Source organism: Cibotium barometz, chromosome 11 (assembly GCF_041138505.1).
Source record: "Cibotium barometz isolate CiBa-2024 chromosome 11, ASM4113850v1, whole genome shotgun sequence".
Lineage (NCBI taxonomy): Eukaryota > Viridiplantae > Streptophyta > Polypodiopsida > Cyatheales > Cibotiaceae > Cibotium > Cibotium barometz.
Window position 1 is genome coordinate 30,296,382 of NC_141056.1, and position 22,706 is coordinate 30,319,087.

Below are 22,706 nucleotides of genomic sequence, written 5' to 3' on the forward strand. Positions count from 1 at the left end.
AACTTTCATAAGAAAACTAACCATGAAGAGAAGGATTGTTTTTTCCGGAAAAAGGCTTAAAAAGCCTTACTTTTGTTGAGGAACCAGATTCAAGTGGAGATGAAGCAAAGGAAGAAGCAAGAGCCTCACATGAGGCCAACTATCTTCAAGATAGCTAGGCTTTCTAAACAAAAGCGAACTTACCCTTCTACAGTCATCCTCCCTATATCCTAAACTAGTTGTAAACATAACTAGGATCATAAATGGCATTTGGCATCATAAATGGCATTGTAAACCTGACTGAAGTAAGACCTAAACATGGTCATCATACCCATCATTGTAAATAGTAACTAGGACTAGCATTGTCATCAACTTTAGCCGTGCATATTTTGTTGAGGGGGGGGGTGTTGGATACACCAAAATATCCTTTATGACATCAGGGAACAAGGGACTAAGGTTCATAATCATTTTATCCATGTAAAAGCACCAGTTGATGAGTTAAAAATCAGAGCCCATGAGTTATGGAGAGGTGGAGAGATTCTAGGCTTTTTGGAGGAGATTTAGGAGAAATGTAGGAGATGACTCCTAGGTTCATGCCCACGAGCTCCATCAGTGAATCAATGTAGCCATGATGCCTATTTAAGAGGCAACTCATCTAATACAATGTGTGCTTACTGCTCTGGAAATAAATTCTACTAAGAGAAGCTAATGGCTGTTCAACCAAGCTATGGAATATCATCAGATCAGAATTTCTATAGACTGTATGGAAGACCATGAATGCCTTTGATTTCTTGGATAAAATGATTGATTTGCACTTGGATATGAAAACTTCTTTATTTATTTCAGATGAAAGGCTTATGGGACCTAAAGAAGAAGATGTGCTCGACTGCCATCCTATCGATGGAGAGATAGAAAATGGTTGATATTTTGGAAGCAGAACAAGAACACAGTCGACATTGAAAATGCTAATGCATCACTAACTTACCAAAGAAAAAGAAGCCATCACCGAGTTGAGCTCCCAAGATGAGGAGCTGTCACAATATATTTGTCAACTAACCAAGGCTGCACAAGCCATAGATAGAGAATGAACCCCTTTAGTTTTCAGTATGTAGTATTGAAGTTAAGCTTGTTCCGATAAAAAGCTTAATGTATCTCTTTTATTTTCTAATATAATTCCAGTCTTATCAAAAAAATTGTGGTAGGGGCAGTGCTAAAGAAAAACTTTTTTCCTAGCCAGTGAAAAAAAAGACAAGTTAGGGTACAATCGATTTGCCTGATTTAAAATCTCATGATTGACCGGTTCTTATAACTAAAAACTTATAAATTTTATCGGGTTTTATAAAAACCAGAGTAAATCCAATCGATCTTTTTTTTTGCTTTTAATCAGTGCAAGATACACTAAAGGACGGTTTTTTTAAGGACCGGGTAGAACTGTGCCATTTTTTTGTCTTTAAACGAAGCTGCGTGAGAAACCCTCTTACCAACATTTTGGGCGTAGCCAGATCAAAATGTCTAAAAACGGCAAGTCTCACGTTACCATCTGGAACATTTGACCCAACGGTTGTTCCCGTCCAAATCTGGATTTCTTACAATTGCAGTTGTGCGCTGTGTCTCCGGGCACGAAGCTGTGGCTATGGCGGGCATCGATGACAACAGCAAAGAGGGCCTTCTGCGGAAGCTTCCTGTCCTGCGAACCCCCGAGTTGGGCAAACTTGGCCCTGGTTTCGGCTACGGCATCGGCTGTGGTGTTGGCTTTGGTGCTGGGCTCGTTGGAGGTGCTTCTTTTCCCTTTGCAACCTTTTTCTCCCTGACCTTGATCCGTTATTTTTCTGCCTTATATCGGATTAATCTTGAATTAAGAACTTGATAAACTAATGAATTGTTAGCCTCAAGAACATGTACTCTCCTAGGTTTACAGCAAGCATTAAAATATCTAGCAGCAGGTTTGAGGTATCGTGGCTTTGAGGTATGGTGGCTCAAAAGGAGTGGTTGCTAATTCGATAAAATGCGAGCTACACAGCTCACAAATTTGAAAGTTTCAACCCGTTGCTAGGTTACCTCTGGCTGCTGCTTGGGAGACAACCTCGAGGAGTGTGGAAACGGATCCATACCCTCTCGTGACCATCCGTACACACAGGCATGCCATCCCGCACATCCTATCAATATGGTTAATGGCTTGCAGTGTGCATTTGTACACACCACATGGCATCCGTTCATCACAAGAGGGCAACCTGTGATGGCGTGGGTATAAATGATCATACATACATCCGTACGGACATTCAGACAGCATGACATCCGAACTGCACAAGGAGTCAGTATTTACTACCCAGCATGTGGATACTAATTGATGCCCCTTCTAACTTTTAACATACCAATGTGTGCATGCTCATATGGCATGAGGGATAATCAATGAGTGCTGACATGGCATTGCTACCTGGGATCAACTGGTCGCCACCCCATTGGCCCTAGCTTGAAGCCTTGTATATGGTAGCTTTGTTGGATTGATTGCCGCATCCTTAAGAAGCCATAGTCAAGCTGAATTGTGCAATTTTGGCATGATTGGTCAGTTGAGCTGCTGTTCTTTCCTGGGAGTCAAAGTTCTTTGGATGGGTAAATGTTTAGGGGCACAATTAACTCTGTGACTGGTGCAGTTATCAGAGTTGTGTGAACCGAATCTCAGTATATTCTGTTTGCTGGGAGGCTTGTAGCAAAACTTTGTTATGCTGGATGCTAAGTTGTACAGGGTGGTGGGCACCCTACCTGAGAAGCATCGATTAATGAGAATGAGTCATGGTGGTAGCTTGCATGGCATTGCATCCACTCAATGATCTTGCATCATCCAGGATGGGTGACTTGGCAAATTGCGGATATGTTATAATAGGGGATTGACAGATCATTAAATTGAACTGCATTTAACAATCAGTTATACCAGGGGCCAACTGATGAACTGGAGCTGATATGGCATCATGACTTCACAGTTGAAACTTGAAGGGAGAGAATTTGGTTGAAATGGGATGGATACTGTTGTGATGTGGCACCTTGAGGTGACATGTCATTATGGCTTCCAAGACCTGTGTGGGGGGCGGGGGGGAGAGAAGGAGGGGACTTCCATTGAAATTGAAATGAATGCTATTGTGATGTGGCACCTCCAGTCCAGAGGGATTCATCGGTCGGTAATTAGGTGCATCTAGATGAGAATGGACCAGGTGTGCATCTAGATGAGAATGGACCAGGTGTTAACCACTACCCAGGATCAGGACTCACTGATGTGACATGTATCGCTGCCACCGTGATCAACAGAGAATATTTATGGGAGTGGCAGACACTCAATTGCATGACTGGTGTATCTGCATTAGCGTGAAGTGTATAAGGTCATCGCTGTGTTTGATTGTGGTTGCTTATATATTTAGCTTTTGTTTATGTTTCAATTATTCCTTACTTCACAAGCTCAAATCCATTTGATTTTGTATAGATTTCTGAATGTTACAATTTCTGTAGGTTTTGTCTCCTGTGTTCTACTCTATTTGTGCTCTCTTGTAGCCTATTGAGTGTGTAGTGCCTTTACAGGTGCAGGTTTAGGCTTTGGTTTTCCTGGCCTACAATTTGGAGCCGGCATTGGTGCAGGTTGTGGCATTGGGATTGGATTTGGTTACGGGTTGGGGCGGGGAAGGGCTTATGATGAAAACGGGAGACACAGCAACCTTGGAAAACTGTTTCCAAGGGAAGGGGACACCTCAACTGGGTAAGACTCCCCTATCAGTAGGGTATCAGTGTGGTGATGGAGTATTTTAATTTTTCTCTAATATTGGTTTTCTTTGGGGTGTGTTTGTTGACATATTACAGGGCGGAGATAGGAGCTATCATTGATAACTTTGTAACAGGCTTGAAACAAGCTTTTGAGAGTTTTGACAGGGAGAGTGGGAAGCGGAGGCGGCACTGACCTTTTGTGGTCCTTGGCAGTACAGTCGTTGGCTTCATTGTATCATGGAGCCTTGGGAAATGCTGGTTTTTTTATGTGCACATTGATTCCACAGCACATACCTTTTTCAATTTTAGATGTAATAATCCCTACTTTTGTTGTGCATTATGACTTCTGTATTATCTTCATCAGTAACAAAATAGCTAGAATTTCAATTTCCTACAATGACAGTATTATGAAGGAAAAAAGTGCATTTGATGATAACCCCCCAGCATTGTTAGTAAATACTCTTGCGAGCATGGAGAGCAAGCTGGAGCACCTCCCAGTTCTCCATCGCACTTCCCTGCCTCCCTCCTCTTGATTGCTGCTGCCCGCCTTCGCCCTTCCCCTCCCCTCCCTCCCCCCCCCCCCTCCTCTTGATTGCTGCCGCCCGCCTTTGCCCTCTCCCTCTGCCCCTGCTGCAAGCTGCCTTCCACCGCCTGCCTGCCCTGCATCCTGTGTGCCCCCTCCTTCAGCCCTCCTGCCCACTACCTGTGCGCCCCTGTTCTCTGCCCATCTGTCCCTGCTCCTGCTCCTGTGCGTCCTTGCCTCGTCTCTTGCCCAGCTTCCTCCTCTCACTCCCTCTTGCTGCCCTTCCTCTTGGCCTTTTCCCGCTTTTGTGTCACTTCCCTTTCCCCTCCTGTGAGCCCCCCCTTGCCTTGCCTTTCTCGTCTCATGCCCCCGCCTCGCTTCCTCCCCTTCTCAGGGTTTCTTCTCCACAGGTTTTTGCACCCGGGATGTTTTTCTTTCGGCAGGTGTCCACTCCCTTCGGTCTTCACCCCTTAAGGAGGACTCCATGGCAGCTACTCCATCATCCCCAACCCAGGCTGCCACTCTTCTCCGAAGCGGACTTCCAGCTCCTAGCATTAACAGTAGCCTCCTTTGAAGCCTCAACTTTGGTTTGCAAGATTGTGGGTAGCTGTCCAGCGCGCAGCCAGCTTCGTGACTTGTTCCAGGCCAGCCTCCTTGGTGAGCCCAGCAAGATCATAGATATCCACACCCTCGGGAACGGCCACTACTAGGTGGAGCTCGACAACCCAGCAGCTTCGGACTGTGTGCTTCAGCTGAGCCCTGTTGTGTTGTTGCCTGGGTAATTTTCGCATGTTGGCAGCATGGTTTTGATCCCACCTCCGACCCTCTTTGCTGGAGTATCTGAATTCTGGTCACAATCTGTTTTCAAGGTGTCAAGGAGGAGCACCTTCCACTGTCATCAGGAGAACGATAGGGAGCACGGATGGCTGGGATTCCTCCACTTCGCATCAGCATTTCCTCTCGGACAGTACTGTAGGCCATCTCTCTTGGATGCCTCTGGGGGAACCCCATCCTTCAGCGGGTGGAGTACTTGGGCCTTCTTGGCCAGTGTTCCATTTGTTGTTGGATTGGTCACCTTGTCAGAGCTTGCCCTCGTTGCCAGTCTAGGCGAGCTCTGCACACCGGTCCCCCCTCGCAGAGTGGACGGATCGCCTGAGCGCCATCTCCCCCCTCCGGCGAGAGAGAGCCCTAGCACCCTACCCCTGAGGACGAGGAAGGGGGATAATTGGGGGGAGGCAGCGCCGACACGGCCAGCCAGAGCAGAGCACCTCACAAGACTGTTAAATATTAAGTGATTAGTGTGGGAATAAACCAATGCAAGGTGGTTGTGTAAACCAACACTCTAGTGTGTGTAAGCTTAGGTTTAAATAAAGCAATTCCAATGTGTGTGAACAACTGCTAGTGTGTGGGTTCCTTTGTGTGGGAATTGCCACCTCTTAGACGGATCTTATGTAGCAATGATGTGCAAAGGTGACACCTCTTAGGATCACATTACATCATGCCTTCACATTGACTGGTGGGTAGCATATGCACACCCGTGTAAAGGGGGGCGTCTCCTATAACAAAGACCAAATAACATAATACAAATATGCTTTCCACGATTCACTTGTATGTTAATGTGCTAATTATCTTGTTGGTCAACAAGGGACCAACATTGGTATTTGAGCTGCCGTCTCTAGCTGTTCGAGCTTTGCCGCCCCTGAGCCAAGGCTAGGGCTCCTTGCACAATCCCATAGGCCCATGTCTAACTGCGACATCCCATACCACTGAGGCTTGCCCATATTACTCGCTATGTGCGTGGCATGAGCATGGCTACTCTCCTGGCCCAAGCCAGACCGTATGGTGCATACGCACAAAACCGTCTCAATAATAACCCAAGCCTCACATATATAGTGATAATTACACCATAAATAGCTAAGTTGGTATAAAAGGCTAGTCAAAAGGGCTCACAAATGGCCTCTTCTCATAGTCTTCATCCCCATCATCCACCTATCTATCCTCAACTCTTGCTAGGGCTAAAAGAAGACACAAAGCTTCCGCTTATGTGACATTGGTATCAAAGCATCAGGCTGATTTTGAGGTAGTGTTTTTGCCCATGTCCCACCCACCCTTACTGCATCGTGCATGGATGAAACCATCGCTCATGTCTTGATCTCTTGGTAGTGTGGTGATCATGCAACATTGTATCAGCATTAGGCTCAACCATGTAAATGCTAAAAGTGTCCAAGAAGAAGTGTGCAGGTCCAAGGAAAGTAACTTAGCCTGTTGTTGTTAGGCAAAGCCCAAGGGAGGGGTTTCATAGGAGTCGGTAGCCATTTGGGGTTGCCAAGGAAGGCTTTTATGGAGCAACTCCAAGGGATGGTAATCATCCAAGGGGTGGAGTCAATGATGCCATGATCAATTTTAAAAAGAAAGATTCATGTTTGTGCTTAGGGGTAGGGCAAGAAGGCAAGGGGACAAAGTGGGGAGCACAGAGTTTGGCAAGGTTTTAAGTTAAAAGGTTGCCAGGAAGGTGAAGGATGACAATGGGAGTCCAAGAGGAGACAAAGGGATGATGATACGTCAAAGGTTGGAATCTCGTCATCAAGTTTAGTAGAGTTTGAGGTTTTTAGTTAAAAGGTTGCCAGGAAGGAAGGATGACAATGGGAGTCCAAGAGGAGAAAAAGGTATGATGATAGTCATCCAAGATCAAAGGTTGGAATCCCGTCGTCGAGTTTAACGAAAGGGGATGTCATGTGCACACATGGTATTGGCTGGTTTCCAAGTTAAATCTTGTTTGGATAGTTGATAAACAAAGGTTTAAAGTAGTGTAACGATGCATGTTGATCTTTGGGACACATACCTTGTCGACCAAGCTTATGAGGTGTCAACATCATTTTATAGCATTTTATGTATTTATTTGTTCCATGGAACTGGTCGACCGGTAGTTGGCCAATTGGGAAATGCTTCCAAGTGTCTATGTAAGGCAAGACCAAGATTCATTGTGATTCATCTCACTTTCACTTGGGGCTCAAGTCATGGATAGGACCCTTGAGGTCTAGAGTAGGTCTATAGTGTCCTTTTGGAAGGCCAAAGGCCACATACTTTTGTACAAGACTATTACATCTTTTTGTACTATATATTGAAAACAGAATCTCTCTCTCTCTCTCTCTCTCTCTCTCTCTCTCTACATATATATATATATTGAAAACAAAACTCTCTCTCTCTCTCTCTCTCTCTCTCTCTCTCTATATATATATATATATATATATATATATATTGAAAACGGAACTCTCTCTCTCTATAATATATTGAAAACAAAACTCTCTCTCTCTCTCTCTCTCTCTCTCTCTCTATATATATATATATATATATATATATATATTGAAAACAAAACTCTCTCTCTCTCTCTCTCTCTCTATATATATATATATATATATTGAAAACAAAACTCTCTCTCTCTCTCTCTCTCTCTCTCTCTCTATAATATATTGAAAACAGAACTCTCTCTCTCTCTCTCTCTCTCTATAATATATTGAAAACAGAACTCTCTCTCTCTCTCTCTCTCTCTCTCTCTCTCTCCCCACCCGAGTTCAAATCCCACCGTTGGTCGTATATGCCCTCGTGTTGCATTCTACCGATGTTAATACCTCTCTCTCTCTCTCTCTCTCTCTCTCTCTCTCTCTCTATATATATATATATATATATATATATATATATATATATATATATATATATATATATACACACACACACACACACACACGCTTTGCATCAGAATGTTCCTATCTTAGTGTTTAGGGCTAAAAGAAGACAGAGCTTTTGAGCATGTGACAAGGATAGATTTGATGACTCTAATTATTCAATGTGGAGCTTTAGGATGAAAAGCTTATTGATAGCTAGGGGCTTATGGGAGATTGTCATCAGTGGGGATGAACCTCGTCCTCCCTTGAGAGTAGTATCCACAGCAAGTGGGGCCAGAGCTGTTGCTTAGGTGGTTGTTGGGATTCCTGTGGGTCCTCCTCCACCTACTAAAGACCAACGTAGGTAGGAATTTCGAGATGCCTAGGTGATGTCCATGATGGCTCTCCTAGTCAAGCGGTCCATCATACCTCACATCCAATCTTGCAGCTCTGTAAGGGTTTCCTCGAGACCATATTCTAGTCTCGTAGTGAAGAACAAGTCATGTACCTAGTGCGGCAAGAGCGTCATGTACCTAGTGCGGCAAGAGCGTCGTGGAAAACTTGACCATGATGGCTTTCCTAGTTAAGCGGTCCATCATACCTCACATCCAATCTTGCAGCTATGTAAGGGTTTCCTCGAGACCATGTTCTAGTCTCGTAGTGAACAAGTCATGTACCTAGTGCGGCAAGAGCGCTGTGGAAACTTGACCATGAATGAGGGTGATTCCATCAGATCACCTTACCAAGATAGTAGACTTAAAAGAACAATTGTTGAATATTACGCTTGGCATCATGCTTTGACATGTGGCATGCGTGGTGGCAACACATATGGACACACCTTGTAAAGGGGGGCCTCTCCTATAAAAAGGACCAAATAACATAATACAACTATGCTTTCCCCACAACTCACTTGTATAATCCCTTAATCTTCTTGTTAATCCTATGTTAATGTCTTGATTATCGTGTTGGTCAACATCAATCACTCTTTGCACTCAGTTGTGCTCTTGCTCATTCTCAACAAGGGACCAATATAGATAGCTCGAAGGTACCCAAGTGGAAATGGTCATGTCAGAGAACTGTTTTGAGCATTTATTTTAGGATAATCCGTTTGGGGTGGAGTCCACGCTCGCCCCCCAAAGGGTCCCAACATCAAGTCCACCCTGGAGATTGGTCCGATGGAGTGACTCAGTGCCAATCTTTAATTTGTTGGAATCATTCCAGTCCCCCTCCTCCCCAGGAGGATTTGATCCCCCAGCAAGAGCAAATACCATCCTCCCCCTACCCCTCCCCCTCCTCCTCCTCCTCCCCCACCCCCCTTGATGGTCTCCTTCGGTCCCCCTTGTAAGAATACTCAATAGCGGAAGTAGGATCAACACAATAAAAAGCATTGAATGGTAGAAAGAAATGGAGAGAAAAAAATATTACTGCTTGCAAACTTGATGACAAATTGATGTCTGTTCATCCTCTTGTGTGCTCCGAGTAAGGAACTTTGATGGTGATCTAGACAAAATCTTGATGGAGAATGTTTTGCTTACAAGAGTGATTGAACACAATGAACTTGATGGTGAACTAAGACTGCCAAACTAGTCTATATATAGTACCCAAGGTCGGCACATGGGCATGGGTTGGCCACGTCAATCAACCTAGGACTTGGTCCAAAATGACTAACCAACCATATCATCCGATTGGGACCATATTAGACTACAACACAGTACCTTTGGATCTATGCGTAGCTCCCGTGGCCATTTGAGACGATAGATGGAGCACATGCCTTGAGCATTTCTAAGTTGAGTGGGCCTGTGTGGGGGAATGAGGCTGCTTGGTGGGTATTTTAGCCAGTGCTACCTTTTTAGACCATTCGCCCGTCATCCTCTCTCTAGAAGACCCATGGAGATCGGATAGTCAGTAGAACCTCTGCATACATGATAACTTGATATATGACCCAGAGATTTGCAGGAGGATTGAGGAGCTATGGGAGAGCTTGGCCTTTCATAAAGGCACATCAATGGCGACTTTGCATACTGGACTTAGTGAGATTAGCACCAATTTCTAGGAGGCAGCTCAGACTAGGCTGGTAGAGTTTAGAGATAAGTCTTTGCCGAAGCCTAGTCTCCCTTCAACGCACGTGTAGAAGCTCACCCCAGACAGCCCTTGGATTGAGGCTCAGATGGCCATAGCCCGGACTAAGATGAATTCCATACACGAGAGGAGAGTGGAGTACAGATTCCATGCTTGCACATCTTTTTGGAATCAACCTGTAGATAGAGGCATATGGGATACCTTCAACTGGATAAGGCCTCAACACACCGGAGGGATGGAATCGGGAGGCTTAGAGGATCGGATGTCACCATTGTTTCCGGACCGCCCTAGGTTCGAGCCATAGCCACTGGTTTCTTCAGTTCCTTCCTCATTGTAGAGTCTCACTCCCCACTGGTGTAGGATGCGAGAGAAAGGATCCAGCAGCACAAACGGGAGGTGGTCCCACCGGCTCTTTGGAGCTTCTTGATGACACCCTTCTCTTCTAAGAAAATTACAGAGCCTTTGCAGGCGCTCCCTAGGGGTAAGTGCCCAGGTGAGGATGGGCTTCTAGTTCCCTTGTTTCTTTGTCACTGGGATCTCTCTTCCATGCTGCCTTCAAATGAGATTATAATTTCCAAATCTATGCTAGAGAGATTGTTTGGGGGTTTGATTCACTTGATCCCCTGCTTAGGAGTGAGGTGTCAGGTTTGAGATTTGCCAGTGGAGACCTATCACCCTCTTGGGGACAACCGACAAAATCCTAGCCCAAGACCATCAGCCATCGATTGTAACCCTTCCTCCCAAATTAGACCCCACCTCTGAGATCTGATCCATGGTACACAAACATGTTTTATTGAGGATAGGAGCATCCTGGATAATATCTTCAACTTTTGGGAGGCATCCACCACACGGCTTGTCTATGATTGCAAGACTTAGCGATTCTCCTCTTGGATTTTGAAAAAGCCTACTATAGGTTGGATTAGGGCCGAGGGGACTATGTGTAAGGTGGGTTTCCCTGCCACTACGTGGATCCAAGGTGTCTCTGCTCTTTACTCAGCCTCTCACAGTCAGGTCCTAATCCAGGGCACTCGAGGCGATATGTTTCCACTTTCTTGTTCAGTACACCAAGGTTGTCCCCTTGCATCCTTGCTCTTCCTTTTTGTGGTGGAGGCGATGAGTAGTATTTTAACTTCCTAGGAGACCCGACTATAGGGCCTCATGCTTCCTATCGAATCTCAGGAGGAGCTCCTCGATTCATAGTATGCAGATGACACATCAGCCTACTTCTTTGGAGATGTGGAGAATCTCTAGAGGTTTGCGGATGTAGTTGAGATCTTTTGTTGGGCCTCAGGAGCACATATCAACTAGCAAAAGTCATATGGATCTTGGGTTAGCTCATCCCCTACCCCTGGCTGGGTGACTAGTTGAGTCCTTCGAGTGGATTCCAAGGGGTATCCTGGTGCGTTATCTTGGCTGCTAGGTTGGGATCGACATCATCTCAGAACAGTAGCTTTCTCCCCTCCTTCTGTGCATTCAGATGAAGCTTCTATACTAGAGCACAACTAGACTCTCAACTGCTGTCAAACCAGGTCCTTTCTTGCTACCATGTGGTACATCACCTTTTGCTGGGCCCTTTCCAAGGCATGTGCTGGCCAAGTATAGTAGTTGATCTGCAACTTCCTTTGGGCAGGCAGTAAGGGGTAGGTTGGCACGGGACAAGGTGGCTTGGAGATCATCATTTAGCCTTAACAAAAAGGTGTGCCTAGGCATTACTGATCCCTCTATGTAGAGTAGAGCCCTTTTGGGCAAGCTGATAATCACAGGTGGCCTCCTTAGGTGGAGAGCCTCGGGAAGGACTTTCTTATGGCTTGCATCTCCACCTGCACTCCAATTCTTGGTGGTCCTTGGCTGTATATTATTTGGTCAAGTGGGGAAGCTCTTTCCTTATGCAATGTTTCTTTTGATGTGGACATTTTTGCCACATGCCGCGAAATACCAATATCAACTAAATCTTCCATGCAACACTCAATGACACTTGGATGGATAAGAAGATGATACAAATGCACTAGTGAACACTTGTCGCATGTCATAACATTTAGCACAATCAGAATCATTGAAAGCATGTAGCTAAATGTCACCCCCCTTGGCATAGAATAACCCAAGGAATTGAGTATCCTTAAGTACCGGAATCACTGAAAGCATGTCATTGAATATCACCCCCCTTAGCATGGAATAGCCCAAGGGATTGAGTGCCCTATAAGTATTTTGGCAGCATTCCAATACTTACTTCCAAGTCTATGCATAAACATGCTCAACTTGGAGATCCTAACCAGCCTCGGTTCGATTTAAATGGTGAGCTTCCGGTATGGTGATGAGGGACCAAGGAAGCGGCCTATGACTAGATGTTTTTATGCATCTAGATGCTCTCAAAACACCCAAAAACATTAATTTTAACACCCTACATGATCTATTTTGACTCCAAATCATATATATATATATTTTTGCCTCTTTGAATTGGATTAATCATCTCTTAATGACAAAAACTAGTCAATTAAAGAAGATTAGTCAATTTTAAAAGTTTTTTTATTTTTTTTGAAAATTTTCAAATGATTAAGCTACCCCTAATGCTTGCAAACACTTTAATATATACAAATCAAACAAAAACACGCAAATCAAGCAAAAATTAATGATTCTAGCTCTATGTTTAACTCTAAATAGAGCTAAAATCATAAAATTACAATTCATTGCATTTTTTGATGCAATGGATGCAATTGAACCTAACACACTCTATGTGCACAGTTAACAAACACTAAAAACTAGATTAAAACTAACAAAACAACACACTTAAGCCAAAAAAAACATTCTTTAAAAAGACCAAAAAGAGAGCTATTTCTCATAAAATCACACACAAATCTCCATATTAACATCTTTTTCGTGGGGAAGCACTAATCAAGATAATGAACAATGGGTTTGCATAGATTAGAGAGTAAACAATGGAAAAAGCCAAGGGATGGCTCCCCAGAGCAATGGTGCCAAAAATGTTATGGATCACCCAAACCCTCATCGAAACATATCCAGCAAGAAGATTACTTGGCAAACCGCAACTGTCATAGGGATCTTTCCCATGGCCGAGCTCGTATAACCCTTGAGGTCTCCAAGCTCCACCACTCTTTTGAGTATTAATTCCACCGCACCTCCCCCGCGAGTGGTCACATCGTCGCGTTGCACTACGGTGTACTCGTCCCTCCTCTCACCTCACTTCACTCACACACACTTACTAGCATGGATTAGAGAGAGATTAGCAAGAGGATTAGCAAGAGCCAAACTCTATTGCACAATGGGAGAGTCCTTTGTATTATGAGAGATTTTCACTTATATACATGATGGCGATAAGTATTCACACTCACGTAAACTGTGATCGGCTAGGCACTTTAGGCTCATAAGAGGCCTAATGCTATTACAATGACTACTCTCATAATATATCCATGAAGTACATGGCCATAAGTGTTCACACTCACTTCAATTGTGGCCGGTCGGCCAGGCACTTTAGGCTCATAAGAGGCCTGATGCTATTACAATGACTATTCTCATAATATATCCATGAAGTACATCACTTGGGACTTCATCCTAACCTTCTACTACACGCTCTTGAAGAAAAAATTGCCATAAGTATTCCGTCAGACCATTATGGGCGCCCATGTCCAAGTTGTAGATTTGGACACCATTGCTTCATATCTTGAATGTATGACCTTTTGGTGTGTCTACCTTGACTCCTTGATGTAAGATACTGGTAGTAGCTCTTGTTAACCCTAGAAATGGGTTAACAACCAACTCCTCTTCTTCTCTCTTCGGCTTTGTGTATTTGTGAAGCTACACCCAATAAGACTCCTTCATACACAAATTGCTTCAAGAACAATCTCCTAAGAGCAGCGAAGCATTTCTCGACCTTGAGAGTTTTATACCAATCCCCAGCCTTATCGTCTAATGCTAGACTAAAGGCATTGGTCTTGGAAATATCATTTTGTTCTCCCAATGCCTCACACTTGATCATACTCAAGCAAGCATGACAAAGCGGTGAATGACACAACACTATGGAACATACACCCTTGAAATGTAAGATGGAACCTTGGAGCATCCATGCACAAACGTGACCTAGTATAGTCCAATGACAATGGCTCATGGGACATTCGGTAAGAATTTACATAAATAGTCCAATGACAATGGCTCATGGGACATTCGGTAAGAATTTACATAAATAGTCTTGCATATACACATCAGTGCATCAAATACACTTTTTTAAATCCTGCCATTAGTTACCGAAAATACAACCGCAAAAAAAGTACATTACAACCTCAATCAAGGGAGAAAAGAAAAATAGTTGGGAAAAGAGAGGGGCTCTTCATGCTGGCTGGCCACTCTTGAAGGAAGGCTATCTCATACAATTTTATTTTTTATTTTTTAAGGCAAACACGTGGCATGTAATTCCACGTAACCTCGTTGTCTTTGATCCCCTGAGAAAAGAACCACTGCTCCAAATCCACAAAAAGGCCTCTCGCATGCACTTTTGCATATGCTCAGAGCTGCCTCCCATTGGCCGAGGGTGCATGATGTCTGCCTATATGCTCTAAATTGACTCAGTGGGTGGCATGGTAGTTCCCTCTATGGCCTCATTGCAGGCCTCATTGCAGTGTGAGCATGCCAAATGTGCCATAATGCTATATTATTGCACGTCTGAGACAGGGGTGTGTGGTCCTCCTCCCTACTAGGGCTACTGATAGTGGGACTGTCATGATACTATAGTGAGAGAGGAGAAGGGTGAGGTCATGTCGTCCTGTCTCCTCATATGCTAGGGATGGTGTTGATTTAGAAGCCCACACTATCACCCCCTAGGTGATGGTGCATGTGCCTAGTCCATGGTGAACATACGGAGGAACCTGCATGAACGGCTTGGGAAAATCCCAAAGGCAATACCGATGTGACTCATGTCCACATCGGGAAAAAGAGTTGGTTGACCTCCAACTACCAGCCTAGTGCCCACTGCAAAACCATGTGAGCTATCTATCAAAGGAAAAGAGTAATCATTTGTGGGGTTGGAACCAGTCCCACAGCAATTGTTTCCAAAAATCACGTGCGAAGATGCCCTAGACTATGTCCTCAAAGAAGGGGATGCCGGGGGTTTCCTCCTCAAGGGCAAAGGGATCATGCCACTACCACTCACCTGGATCCCACTACAATCGCATCAATGGTCATCCTTCCCATAACCATAATCTCCACTATCTCTCTTTGGTCAGTTTGTTGGCCATGAGAGGGCCAACGTGCAATCTATGGTCATGAAACCTGATCACTCCCACCCTCTATAAAGTGTAGCTATTGAGGTTCTCTATTGAAGGGAAAGGGGATAAAAAATTGGCTTAATATGCCTTGTGGCTCTGTAGAGAAAGTCATGAGGGTGCCGCCTTTTGCACCAAAAACTGCTATTGCAATATCGTGTCTAGTAAAAATCCCTAGCCACTCAAGGGAGGCAGACACTTTGAAGGGATGAAAGAGTCAATGTCAACGATGAGCCTATCTTTACCTCAGATCATCCCAGCTAGACTCTGCTCCTCTCGGCGTCTGGCGAGAGTTTCCTTGAAGGTGAGCCACTCTTCAAGACCACGAATCAGTCCTCAACGGTTAGGCTCAGGCTATGGGTCCTCATCTCTCTAAAGATCCATCTTGGACTTCTATCTGCGATGCTACTGGCATGCACTTTTTTTTTGAAAAAGTCCATTCTAAGGGGGCGTTCACATGCACTTTTGAGACCTCATCTTCCATCTGAGAGACACAAGCGGCACATACTTTTTTCAAAAAAATATATCTAACGTCGTTCACGTGCGTTTACGCAAATTAAGGCAAACGACCCTCGTTTGACCTAGAGAAGGGTGCACTAGGCCTCCTAAGGCTGTAAACGGGCTTTATGAAAACCTAAAAAGAAAAAAAAAACACGTGTGCTTGCTCATTAAGGAGCAATTGGCAATGTCAAGATATGGCAATGATAGAAGGATTATGTGGGCCCACACCTAAACTAAACCCAATGGCTTAAATCTTTGAGCCATTGAGATCCATGCCCCAGATGCACCTTCCAATACCATTTGCCATGCCGACAACAAGCATGTTAGCGGGTTTTACATCCCCTCCTATCACATCAATCCCTCTGGGATTTGGTCCCTTGCCTAGCACTACCACAAGTCCTAAACCTTTAGAAGTGCAGGTACCAACCCTTTGCAACCCCGAAATGCCCAAATCTTGAACATATTGACTAATCTAGGAAGGGGGTTTTCCCAAGGACTAAATACGGTCCTAACCACAAGAACACCCACACACGGCTTCAGTAACTCATCCAAGAATGTGGCCGTAGAGATATCTAAAATTATGGGCAAGTACAATGGAACGATTGATCCTGTTCAATTCATGCAAATGTTTGAATATAGATGTGAAGCCTTTGGAAATCCAAAATGCCCCACAACCAAGGTACATGTGTTGAACCTTTGCTTAGTGGAAAAGGCTAGTCGATGGTTCATCACATTGATGCGTGCAATCAAAGAAAACTTTAAAATCTTGAAAACAGTCTTTATCCATGGCTTTTCAAGACAAGGTGATCGGTGGAGTGCCAGCAAGAGAACTCTATTTGATTGAGCAAAAACAAAATGAAACCATTAAAGACTTTATCCTTCGGATAAGACTCTTGGACTCACGATGTGAGCCATGGGAGAAATTAAACGATGCTCAATTGAAGAGATGTTTTATAATGGGCATAAAGAAAAACAACTTACACAACTTGATCATTGTATCCAATCCAGAAACATTTGATCAATGTTGTAAAGAAGCAATACGTTTAGATGACATCATGATAGAGGATGATGATGATATGATATGTTCCTCATCTAGCTCCACTGAAGCAAAGGCTAAAGAAAATTTGATCTCGGGATTGTCCTTCCCTGAATTCTACACAACTTTATTTAAAAGCTTTGAACCGGAATCTCCAAGAGAGGATGAGCTCCCTCAAAACCAAACATCCTTAATGCCTCTCAAAGTGATGGGTGAAAAATACCTTGTGTTCATTGCCATCACTATGTCTATCCAATCCCCAATGTGTGTACCCTAGACATATCTTTCTGTACTACATATATGGCAAAACCTTTGGTCATGAAATATTCCAATGTACCTCTTCACCTAATTACCTTAAAACCTCAATATTTTGTGCCTCAAACAAACACAATTCAAAGGGTCGAAACTGCTTAACAAACACTACAGTGCTTCTATTGTCGTGGACCACACAAAGTGGCAGACTGCACAGTTTGGAATAGTTCCATGCCCATAGTCAGTGATACTTTGCAATCCATATGTGAACGATGTGGCATCGATCACATATTCCAAGATTGCCCAAGGCGAGTTGCTTTAATGTTACCTATCTTGCAGAACACAACTCTTAACATCTTGAGTGTGCAAAATGGGAAATTGTCCACGGTACCCTTGAATGTGCTTACATGCTTGCAAGCCAAGGCACAAGAAATAGTAAAAAAGAATGCAAAAGAACACACTTCGAAATGGGTAGAAGAGCATGTTTTCATATAGAAACCAAAAGAGGATGCAAAACCTTCTAAACCCAAGAAAAAGAAGAGCCAACAAACTATAGAAACCAAGGTTGAAATAAAGGACAAGGCAAAGGAGCCTGTGGAGGACCTAACCCCAAAAGAGCCAAAAGCTATGCGAATGCATCCACCTCAAAGGCTACCCCTCAAACCACAAAACCTACATGTGCGAAACATGATACAAAAGCCCGAAAGAAACTTCGTTCTCATTGCATAGGCAAACATAATCAAAACCTAATGATCCAAGGAAAGTCCGAAGAGGAAATAAGTTCTAGTATGTCGCTTAGTGAGGATGAAACAAATTTTGACTCGTCACTCAGTGCACCTCACAATCCAATCAAGAAACTCGAACTCACCCAAACGTCCCAAATTGAAAATTATGATCACATGACATATGAGGAATGCAAAAGCAAGCTTAGGAGAGCATACTTAGCATTGTTGCATGTCAAACATGATCATTGGTTGTTGTGATTGAACCTTATAATATCAAACCTAAAAAAGCAACCAAAATACAAACAACCAAATGAGTATTGCTTCCCCTTTCAAGAGGAAGACGTACTCTCTATAGAAATGAACTCATCAAGCCAAGAAGAGTCATCAGAGAAACATTACACAAATGATGTAGTTGAAAAAGCACATGCAGAATTCAATGAATCCCTTACAAAATTTACGTAGTCTCTTCAATCCTCATTTGGAGGAGTGTTCTTCTCTCGTGTGGTGAGGCTAGCATAGCTTCAACCCTTGCACCTTTAATGTGGCTGATCATGAGTTATACCAAGATCTCAAGGGCTACATAGAACATGATTGTTAGGATTCGTAAGTTTCCAAATAGACCCCAGTTAAAGTGGTAAGTGGACCAAAGATACCATTGTACACATTGGGCACTCTTGAAAAAGTTGAGAGCCAAGAAGAGGATGAAAGTGAATGGGAATATGAAACCAAAACGGGAATTGATGCTGAAACAAAAACTAAAACTTCCATGGTTTCGTGTGAGGATTCTATCATGGTATGGTTAGATTTCCCTGTGGGAAATAAGGTTAAGTGCAAACGCACATTGATTAGCCCTCAAGTAAGCCGTAACCTTATGACAATAGACACTTGGGTATCATTGGGCCAACCTGCAATCATCCCTAAAGGAAATTCCTTTGTGATAGGTGCTAATGGAGAAAATATTTAAGTTCCAGGTTGCTTCAGCTATGCTACTCAAACAAATGGTCAAATTGTGGAATTTGACTTCCATGCAACCCTAGATTCTCTTGAATATGATGTCATCCTTGGTGGAACTTGGGCACGTGACTCGTAGTATTCAATTGATGAATCCATGCAAACATTCACCTTGAACACTCTTGCAGGCATTGTGAAATTGCTCTTATAGGAGGTAGAGACCTTAGAGGAGCTAGAACTCCCAACATATCTTACTCAAAGAGTTATGGCCAGATTTTAACTTTACAATAAAATCAACACACTCCAAGCACAGCTTTATCCACAAACGAGAACACAATCTCATGATCCTCGAGTTATAGGATTTGTTAGGTCATCCAACACTAAAAGCTCATCTAGAGAACATTCCATTCACAAAAGACAACAACATGCCATGTTTTGGGTACTTTGAACAAACAATGCATATAGAATCTAACCCCCTTACTTGCAAGTTTTTTATGGTTGAGTATGTATTGGAAGTAGATTTGATCTTGGGGCATAAATGGACTATTGCTGTGCCCAAGCACCACAGTGCTCTGCTAGCGATAGGGTCATCATGATGGTTAACGACACAAAGTTGACAATACCATACTGCAAGGAAGAGGATCCGACCCTGAGGGATTTCTATGATGCTAAACCAAAAAACTACAAGTATCCTCCTTTGAAGCCCCTCTACATGAAAACATAACTTCTACATCAACACCTAACTCTGATTTACCATCTACTCCTCCAACTCCATCTTCATTACCAAGAGAAAGAGCTTCTATTTTTAATGTCAAAACCTCTCCATCGACAACCACTCTTGAAGAAGTTTCTCAAGAATTCCACTCTTACTTCGACAAGAAACTCAAGGGTAAAGTCCCGGAGCCAATGCCTCTTCATCAACTAGCCTCGCCAAAAGAGCTGCTCAAAAGATCATCGAAAGCGACTCTGCAAGAGACCCAAGCCTCATTGCCCAATGCCCATGAGTCTAAAACCCGAAACCTCAGCGCCAAAACCAATGTGAAGGAGGGTACCTTTCACTTTAGCTAAAAAGAAAACTCCATCACGAGACAGCCAAAATCAGGGTATCTTAATGGTATCAAAATGTGGGTGGAAAAGAAGCTACTTATAGCTCAAGGCTACTACGAAAGTGCCAATCCAATTTGGGTGCCTCGATAATCAAAGCCTCTTCCTGAATGTAAAAATCAAAGGCCAAGAAAGAATAAAAGTACTTCACAATGTCGTCCATAAAAAGACCAGCGAGTTCCTCAAAGAACTCTAGCCACTCAATAAGTGTGGGTACCAAAAAGGTTACTACAAGCTCAAGGGCACTTCCAAGGTAATACCAAAGTTTGAATTCCCAAGCGCATCAAGAAGTCACCTAAGCCTGCACAAAGAAAGAAACCTCAGCACCAAAAGCATCTAGTTCATAATTTTCATCAAAGATGGGTGCTTGTGCACATGCTTCAAGAACAAGGATATTATGATGGAAATCCCATCATATTGTTGTGAGGATCTAACAAAGTGAAGAAAGCCTCGCTACCAACTTCAATTCCAAGAAGCCACTCAACCCCTCTCGTGCATACAAAACATACACATGATCAATCCCCCCATTTGCAAAACGCGGAGACTTATGAGCGCATCAATGAGACAAACTCACAATGCTCTTTTCACCCTTGTGGATGAGAAGCATAAGTGAAGAAGCTACACGACAGACATAAGAACCTATTCTCTCAAAAAGGAGAGTAGCCACAAGAACCTGTTGCTCATAAGGTGGTAACCAAAAAAAGAGGAAGAGAAAAAGATAAAACAAAAAGGGAGTCACACAAATGGCCTGCCTAAAAATGGTAGAATATTACAAGCAACTCCCAAGGATCTTCAATAACCAATACATTTTTGTTCTGCTTATAGCTTACTATTCTTTTGGCTAAGTTAATGTAGCAGCTTCTCCATGAGTACATATCCATACTCATGCATTGAGGACATTTGCATCAAAGCCTCTCCGTTTCTAACTTTCCAAGTATATCTCTAGATGGGGGGGCCATGGTGGGCGAAAGCCTAGTTAATGGTACAACCCATTACCTGAAATTTTTCTTCACATTGCAAAACTCTCCAAACAAAAACTAGAGTCTTCACAACACATTAATCTCTAATCCTTAGTGAAGATGTCTATATTAGCCTCGCAAGTCAATGTAATTCTTTCATGCCTCACCAACAAGTGGCTACTTCAACAAGCAACAACTTAATAAGAGTATTTGACTCATTTCATATGCTTCATGTATATCTATTTCATCGAATACTCAAATATACATAAAAGCATAAAAAGCACACAGGAAGAAGCATGCAAGAACATGTCCTCTTTAAAAACATTTGACAAGAATCCTGCCACAAAAAGGGACATTATTGAAGGCCAAATTCTTTACTTGATGAATGTCACTTCAATGAATCAAATGAGGAACTGAGAATCACAATCTCGCTCTGACGATTTTGTCTACGTTCCTCCGGATTCTTCCTTCTCTTCTCCAAGGACCATTGAACATCACTCAACATCAAAAGCCATCAACAAAGCTTGTCAATTCTCCCCACACAAAGGTCTTCAATGCGATCATGAGAGGATGCGATTGGCATCAGGAAGAAGAGGGGAATATTAACCCATTTCTAGGGTTAACAAGAGCTATTGCCATTATCTTACATCAAGGAGTCAAGGTAGATATACCAAAAAGTAATATATTCAAGATATGAAGCAATGGTATCCAAATCTACAACTTGGACGGGTGCTCGTAATGGTCCGACGGAATAGTTATTGTTGCGATTTTTGCTTCAAGAGCGTGTGGTAGCAAGTTAGGATGAAGTCCCAAGTGATGTACTTCATGGATATATTATATGAGAGTCATTGTAATAGCATTAGGCCTCTTATATGAGCTTAAAGTGCTTGGTCGGGGCCACAATTTAAGTGAGTGTGAACACTTATGGCCATGTATATAAGTGAAAATCTCTCATAATACAAAGGACTCTCCCATTGTGCAATAGAGTCTGGATCTTGCTTATCCTCTTGCTAATCTCTCTCTAATCCATGATAATGAGTGTGTGTGAGTGAAGTGAGTTGAGAGGAGGGATGAGTACATGCAGTGCAACGGGGCAGTGTGATAATGCTCTTGCAGGGAGGTGCGGTGGAATTGCTACTCAAGGAGTGGTGGAGCTTGGAGACCTCAAGGGTTACGAGCTCAGCCATTGGAAATATCCCCATGATAGTTACGGTTTACTATGTAATTTTCTTGTTAGATGTGTTTTGAGACGAGGGTAATCTTCTTATTGCGGTTTACTAGGTAATCTTCTTGTTGGATGTGTTTCGAGACGAGAACCATAACATTGGTTAGAGATTTCATTAGCCATCTCAAGCATTTAAACTCTCATTGCATTCCACATGAATGCTATTTGAATAATCCACTGCTGGATAGATTCATCCATGGGCTTAACCAATGAACCGATCTATAATGGCTTAGTCATTAGAGGGATCACTACATACTGGCCAACTAGAAGATAATCTGATGGTCTAGGGAGCCAAAGCATCGAATTCTAAATATGTTACTTCCAAAGTCACAGGACATAGCATTTCTAAAGTTAAACCCTTGGCTAAAGGCAATACTTTAGCGTGGAGATGAATTTCATAGATTTCATGAAATCACTCCAAGAGGGAATGAAGGCCAATAGAGCTTCAAAAAACTTACATATGTATCCAAGGAGAGAGCTTTAATGGTGCTTAATCTACCGAGACAAGGGCATTTGACAATTGAGTGTCCAGTCCTAAGGGCACACTATAATGGAAATTGTACTTTTTGTAGACGTTGTGGTCATGAGGCTTCATAGTGCCACATGTGTTTGCAAACCCTTGCTAATTCTTCTAGACCTCACTAGTTGGATTTACAAGCTCCATCAACCAAGCCATACTGCCTACTATAATAC

General features: G+C 43.1%; 1 protein-coding gene across 2 annotated transcripts; it reads left to right on the forward strand.

Moving 5' to 3' along the window:
- Positions 1-1,477: 1,477 nt before the first annotated feature.
- LOC147634037 (uncharacterized) lies at positions 1,478-4,123 on the forward strand. Of its 2 annotated transcripts, none has more exons than XM_086805142.1 (3): positions 1,478-1,754; positions 3,553-3,721; positions 3,823-4,123. In XM_086805142.1, exons 1-3 carry the CDS (start codon positions 1,613-1,615, stop codon positions 3,917-3,919), a joined length of 408 nt encoding a protein of 135 aa, XP_086661268.1. In that variant the 5' UTR covers positions 1,478-1,612; the 3' UTR covers positions 3,920-4,123. The 2 variants fall into 2 exon arrangements, with proteins under 2 accessions (XP_086661268.1, XP_086661267.1); XM_086805141.1 differs by having other exon boundaries at positions 1,483-1,754; positions 3,547-3,721.
- The last annotated feature ends 18,583 nt before the right edge of the window (positions 4,124-22,706 follow it).

Bases quoted from the DNA above. Each gene is read 5' to 3' on its own strand.
- LOC147634037 (XM_086805141.1), top strand. From the start codon at position 1,613: ATGGCGGGCATCGATGACAACAGCAAAGAGGGCCTTCTGCGGAAGCTT. The intron at 1,755-3,546 runs GTGCTTCTTTTC...GTGCCTTTACAG, and splicing joins TGGTGCTGGGCTCGTTGGAG to GTGCAGGTTTAGGCTTTGGT. The intron at 3,722-3,822 runs GTAAGACTCCCC...GACATATTACAG, and splicing joins GAAGGGGACACCTCAACTGG to GGCGGAGATAGGAGCTATCA.